The sequence below is a fragment of the Chanodichthys erythropterus genome, chromosome 4 (genome assembly GCF_024489055.1).
Source record: "Chanodichthys erythropterus isolate Z2021 chromosome 4, ASM2448905v1, whole genome shotgun sequence".
In the NCBI taxonomy this organism is placed as follows: Eukaryota; Metazoa; Chordata; class Actinopteri; order Cypriniformes; family Xenocyprididae; genus Chanodichthys; species Chanodichthys erythropterus.
In genome coordinates this window covers 10,686,753-10,693,655 of record NC_090224.1, presented here as the reverse complement: position 1 = coordinate 10,693,655, position 6,903 = coordinate 10,686,753, and the positions used below count along the sequence as shown (strand labels likewise).

General features: G+C 41.1%; 1 protein-coding gene across 2 annotated transcripts; it reads right to left on the bottom strand.

The window, feature by feature from the left end:
* Positions 1-846: 846 nt before the first annotated feature.
* lratd1 (LRAT domain containing 1) lies at positions 847-6,512 on the bottom strand. Of its 2 annotated transcripts, none has more exons than XM_067383088.1 (2): positions 6,393-6,512; positions 847-6,148 (listed from the first exon to the last, which is right to left on the bottom strand). In XM_067383088.1, exon 2 carries the CDS (start codon positions 6,109-6,111, stop codon positions 5,332-5,334), a length of 780 nt encoding a protein of 259 aa, XP_067239189.1. In that variant the 5' UTR covers positions 6,112-6,148; positions 6,393-6,512; the 3' UTR covers positions 847-5,331. The 2 variants fall into 2 exon arrangements, with proteins under 2 accessions (XP_067239189.1, XP_067239190.1); XM_067383089.1 differs by lacking the exon at positions 6,393-6,512 and adding an exon at positions 6,253-6,373.
* Positions 6,513-6,903: the final 391 nt, after the last annotated feature.

Sequence of the window (6,903 nt, the reverse complement as noted above, 5' to 3'; positions counted from 1 at the left end):
TCACACACTATATGTTGATTTTGTTGAGTCATTGTAGATGCTTTCTGGAACTCTGCTTGAATTTTGATCAGACAGCACTCTTTCACAGCCAGCAGCGGTCTCTAGCTCATAAGCGTGAAACAGAATTTGCTGAATTCTGCAATGTGGCGCATTATGCTGTGGCATTATAAAAAGAGCCTCTAATATGATATGACCTACAGTAGAGTCTAATCTACTCTCTAAGGATTCCCTACACACTGTGTCTCTGACCAATTCAGTATGTCTTGTTACAGTGAGTCCATCTCAGTGAATCCAGAGCAGTACAGAATCATTAGGCCATAGAGATTAACAAAATGATTGGGATTATCTTTTTCCATATACAGAAGAAATATGGGGATGTGCCTTAGAATAAAGTGCCTTACAAAAAAAGGTTTGTGGCGGTACTACCATTGATCAACCATGTAACGGTTCTTGGTAAAAAAACAAAACAAAAACTAACCATTCTGTTCACTACCAGATGTGAAGTACCATAATGCATTCATTAAGTTAAAATGTTTATTTAGTCATTTAAAAAAAAAACAAAAAAAACACACACACACACACACACACACACAAGTTAAAGGGTCTGTCTTTTATTACTCACTCTCATGCTGTTCCACATCCGTAAGACCTTCCTTAATCTTCAGAAGGCAAATTATGATATTTTGGATGAAATCCGATGGCTCAGTGAGGCCTCCGTAGGGAGCAATGACATTTCCTCTTTCAAGATCCATAAAGGTACTAAAAACATTTAAATCAGTTCATGCGAGTACAGTGGTTCAATATTAATATTATAAAGTGATGAGAATATTTTTGGTGCACAAAAAAAAACAAAACGTATATAGTGATGCCAGTTTTCAAAACACCGCTTCATGAAGTTTCGGAGCACAAATGAATCAGCGTGTCAAATCAGCGGTTTGGAGCGCCAAAGTCACGTGATTTCAGCAGTTTGGTGGTTTGACACGCGATCCGAATCATGATTCAACACAGAAGAATCATAACACTCCGAAGCTTCCTGAAGCAGTGTTTTGAAATCAGCAATCACTAAATAAGTCGTTATTTTGTTTTTTTGGCGCACCAAAAAAATATTCTTGTCACTTTATAATATTAATATTGCACCTCTGTACTCACATGAACCGATTTAAATATGTTTCTATTACATTAATGGATCTTGAGAGAGGAAATGTCATTGCCGGCTAATGGAGGCCTCACTGACCCATCGTATTTCAACAAAAATATCTTAATTTGTGTTCCGAAGATTAACGAAGGTCTTACGGGTGTGGAATGGCATGAGGGTGAGTAATAAATTACATTATTTTCATTTTTTGAGTGAACTAATCCTTTAAGGCAATGGTTCAAGTGTTTGTTATCTGAATTCTTCTGGAAATTTCTAATTGCAAGCATTAAGAATACTGCCACTCATCCAAACAGTCTCGCTTTCATTCAGCTTTTCCAATCATTTTTGTCAAGTACCACAACTCATAGAAGTGGCTTTGACTCTTATTTAGATTACATGCTATTAAACAAATTAATACAGTGTTTAAAAAAAAAAATATAAATAAAACAGTAATGGGACCTGAATGTGATATAAAGATACAATGAAGAAAAAAAAATTGTGTAGAAACTATTTTCACTCAGAAATTGCTAGTAAATTTCACAAATTACGAGGTAACTGCAAGTAACACATTTAATTATATCTGAAATTTTGAAGTAGAAAGACTGACAATCTGTTTTATTCACCAATTTGAAAAAAATATTTTTTACAGTGTATGATTTTAACAGGAAAGACAATGGTATTATGTCCAAAAAAAACATGGTCATTTCTTCTTAGCACACCAAAATAAGATGATCAAGACAAATTCTTTTAAATTGCTGTCAGATGTAATTGACAAAAAGACAGAAAAAAAAAAAAAAATACACAAATGAGGCTAAATTCCTCAATTCCTCTCCTCCTGAGGCCAGATTACCAGCAAGCCTGCTGGTTTAAATGAATATCCGATCGAGTCTGAAAGGGAGGCAGGATTTCTGCGGCTCACAGATGCTATGCATAATTCTCCCTCAGCAGAAGCGAATGCATTATCGTTAGTTCTTTAATCAACGCAAAAACAACAAGCTCTCCGTTAAAGAGCCTGGATACGCATTCATCCTCTCTCCAGGCTTCAAGTAAAACAATATTGAGTAGATGCAAGCTAAATGACTGGCTGAGGTTTCCCCAGTAACAGGTTACGAAGTGTGACAGACACACACAAACAGGACGGCACACATATGGCATATCACTGAGAGGCAGACTTTGTTTCAGGCTAAAGATATTCTGTTCAGCTCATATTGGCAACATCTTCTCCCTCAGCCCATCGCTCCTTCACTCCTGTCCTCGATTTCCACATATAGCCCGTTGCCCCACTATCCTAAATTTCCAGCTTCAGGAAAAAAAAAGGAATCGGTACAGGTGACAGATTGTCAGGCCTGGAGAAAGGGAAAATGAGGCAGGGGTGGGGGAAAGTCAAGGTAGGGGATCCCTTAAATCGTCTAGTGAAAAAGTGGGTTACTGGGGCTGCTGGGATTGGTGAACAACAATGCGGTGGAGACAAAACTGGCGACGACATGCTCTGGGACAAAGAAAATGAGTGTGTAAATAATAATAATAATAATAATAATAATAATAGGTCAGTACAGCGTCAGAGTATATACACACACTACAATGCTCAGTTCTGAGTTTTAGATGGTGGAAGATGCCTCAGAATACCAAGATCTGACAAACTTTACTATGATTGTACAGCAATAATGAGTGTGCTTGACTACAGCATGTATATGAATATGTTTTTCTCTCTAATTTGATGAATAACTTTTGCCATAGTCAATAGAAAGGTCACAAAAATCTATTTGTTAAAATTGTTCAATGCCTCTGCAGTTAACAATGAGCCCAATTTAGATAGAAAGAGGCATATTTGCACTAAAAGGAATGATAATTCATTGAAATACTCAATGCAACACATTAATTGCCTGCTTAAAACTTGATTGTGAATAGTTTGTAAGATGTAAAAAGTGCTGCAGACGTTCATTGAATTCATCTGTAACATCTACAATGAACTCATCTGACAGTTGGTGAGCAATCTTTCCCAAGCCTTTAGAAACCGGTCCCACTTGTCTTTATTCATTCGTACAATCGCCCGTTTTCCATATTAACGGCTCAAACTGGCACACCCGACCTAACATGTTGTGCAAGATGAGGACTCATGATTAACACACACACACACACACACACACACACAAAGAGAATAAGCAGTAAAGGGGTGTGTGTGTGTGTGTGTGTGTGTGTGAGAAATGACTACAAATGTTGAACAGTGAACACACATTTACAATATTTCAACTAGATTAACTTAGGAAACGAATGGGTCTTCAATGTATAAATCCATAAACGCACAGCTGAAACCGTTGCATTGTGCTTTACATAAACTCGTAACCTGCAGCACAAAGGCAAGCCTGCAAAGAATGGACTTCAGTCTTGCTTCAGGTAAACTGAGTTTCAGAATGACTTGTTAGTGTTGGCCAGCACAAGCTCTGTAAAGGGTCCAGCTAGACAGACCTGCAGGCCAATCAAGCCACACTGAACATAAAGCATAAATGATCCCAGCTGCAGCCTACAGCCTCTAATAGGAAAACAAACAGAGCATGACCATATTTACTGGTGCTTGAGAGTGTCTATGTGCAGACACACTTATACACAGCTCTCCCATTACTTACTGCAAACCTTGCAGCCAAAAATGGAGACTGCAGTTAATTTGGATGGTTTCTGGACCACAAGCAATGCAAACAGAAGCTTGATATGTATAATTAAAAGTAACAGACAAGTAGAAATTCTTCAGTGGCTGCAGGGACTTTTCACTTAATGTCTCAGAGTCAAGGTTAGAAACCCGCTAATGATCATCAACAATAACAAGCCAGGAACAAAAGGACAGTGTCTCCATGCATCATCAACAGCTGCTCATAAGGCATACTAATGCAGCGATGATAAACGACTGCAAGAAAAAGGGAAATAAATCCTCCAAAACCAAATGAAGGAATGGTCGATACTGTGTACAATACAGAAGGTTCATTTGTGAATTATAATGCATCTGTAAGGCACTCGCGTGAGGCTGCCTCAGCCCAGCACGTGCTCGCTTCTTGCATTTGTATGCAGGCAAAACAGTATGAAAAAGAGCTAGAGACAAACGCAATTTTCATAGGGCAATCTACGTTTATTTAAATAAAAACGGTTTTCTTTTAACGTACTAACTGAAATACAAAAATATGGACTCCAAAAACAGAAGAATGTTCGCTGCATTTGTTGGTAAGAGAATGAAAACAAAGGCTCGTGTGTTGTCGCCTGTAGGGGTTCAGAGGAACTAATGCAGCTGGACAGATGCGCAATAACAGAGCTTCACGTTTAATGTTAAAGCTCAAGAGTTCAGTCAAATAATAGACACGTGGCAAGCTGTTTCACATGTATTCCTTTAAACTGATTAAATTACCAGTACATCTTTTTAATTAGTAGAATAGCGGCTAGTATCTTTTTCAATTTCCCTAGTAGCCTAATTATTCCTAAAATAGTAACTAGTACCTAATGAATGGTTACTAATGCTTATATTGGAAGTGAATAGTTTATATCTGAACCACAGGTCCACCGGCAAACATTTGCATGGGATAGTTGCTTGTCATTATTAGAATAGTGACTTGTAACAGCTGAGATCAATAGTAGCATCTAAAAGTAGCTTCTTGGCTACAAGTAACATTGTTCATCTCACTTGCTTTCCTCTTGTCATATGTAATGACTAGTCAGAAATTAGTACAAACTGAAGTCTTACTAGTACTATTAAAAATGTAGCGTGTATTCCAGTTGTTACTAGTAGTATTCAAATGCTGCCAGGACAACGGGAAAAGACACGTGAATAGTTTTTAGTGAATAATGAGTATTAGTAACAACAACAAAAAAACACAAGTAGGCTACTAGTCAGTCTTAAGGAATGAATGTCAAAACGGCTTGCCACAGACATATGAACGCATCGTGGTCACCATCTGCCGCAGCAGAGCTGGGGTGAGAATTTGAGGGGGCTGCATCGGTTCATGGGCGAACTGTGATGAGGGCTCACCTTATGTTTTATATTTTCCTTTTTAAAGGTACAGGGTGACTTTAGTGGGGCCATCGGTTCTCACAGCACAACCAAAAGGGGCGTTGTCTTTGCCAAAACATGTTCACACAAATACGCACAACCCTCCCAAAGTCCTGAAATAAAGGTAAGCAGCCCTTGCTCAAGGCATGCAGAGAGTCCCAAGCGCTCATTCCTTCCCGGTCACCAGCGACAGCTCCTTCAGAATGCCACTGGCGTCCACTCGCCGTCTCTCGCGTATCATCTCCTCCAGGCTGCGGAACATGAGCGTGTGCGCGGTGCTCTCGGACAGGTGCACCTTCAGAAAGTAGCGCTGCTCGACCGAGTGCGCCTCCCCGCCCGCTTTAAACTCCCGCTTGCCGAAACGGCACCACGCTGCGAAACTTTCCGAGTTCGTCCAGCAAGTCTCACCGCTGCTGAGCCCCACGTGCCCGCTCGCGTTCTGCATCACCAAATCAGCGGGCAACGGCCGGTAGCGGTACCGATTGTTCACTATCCTGCCCTGTCGACCGCAGCTGATCTCAAACAAGCTGTCCTTGCGGATCTCCCCCTTGTAGAGGTGAATAACCTGGTCCTCCCCTTCAAAGATCGCCCAGTGCGGGGGTTGTGCGTTTGCCACTAACTCCAGTAGATCCCCGGGTTTGCACATGGTCAATAAAGTTTTCACAGAATAAACATTCAGGTCCTCGTTCTCTCGGAGTTTGGAGTATATACATTCCTGGCAGCAGAACGCCGAGTACTCGATGTCGTTAAGCGCAATCGGACCGTCTTTGCTCGGGCTGTTGTCTTTAAAGCTGTCCGACTGCGATCGATCGTCCAGCTCTTCCTCCTCATCGGAAAAGAAATACGCCACACCAACACGCAACTCGTCCTTCTCGATGCCCGATGGATCCCCGGTGGGTAGCTCGCTGTAGTTCAGGTGGGTGATCCGGTCTAGTTGGTTTCCCATCAATAACAGGGCAGAGGAGAGACATGGAATACTGCTTCTGAAATACAAAAGGGTTATGTGAGTGTTATACTAGAGAGAGGCGTACTAGAATTATTCTGACGCGCCCAAAATACTGTCTAGGTACAGAGCCATAGTAGTCACCTCACAACACAATAAACCACGCGCACCTGGGTGCGTAAACAAGCCAGTCGCGCAGAGCGCGGCACAAAAAAAAGAAAAGGGCGAGTCAATGTTGAACTGCTCACGTTAATAAGTTCACAACACCTCGAACGGACGCGTACCTGCGTATTTCCCCAGGACTATGGCTAATGGTCCTTTCTCTCCATCGGTGCTTGTGCTGTGTGTATCGCGCAAGGTCTCCAAAACCAACGCGTTACCTCCCCCTTACGTGTCCTCCAAGGTACACTGGCTTCTCTAACACTTTGCACCGCCGCACTTTAAATAGTCTAGAAAACTCCGCCCCGACCAGCAAAACCTGCCCTCCCGATTGCGATTGGTTCAGAGCCCTCATGAAAAACTTAAACCTTAGCTCAAAGGCTTATATTACAGATGTTTGTGTTGTTCACAGCCTTCAAGACCAGAAGGGTTTGGCAAATTTGTCAAATATTACAATAGTAAATAGAGCTAGGAAAGATTAGAGATTCATAAGGACATTTGGTTTCTGAATGGTTGATTAGCTCTGTCAAAACATGTTACAGCTTGTGTTTGCTGGGAGAACACTTTATTAAAGCAATATTTGGAGTTCAGTACATAATGTTGGCATGAAGTTGATGACCACAATAATAATTTTGA

What these genes read in the sequence shown, in the direction of transcription:
- lratd1 (XM_067383088.1), bottom strand. Translation starts at nt 6,111, where the DNA reads ATGGGAAACCAACTAGACCGGATCACCCACCTGAACTACAGCGAGCTA.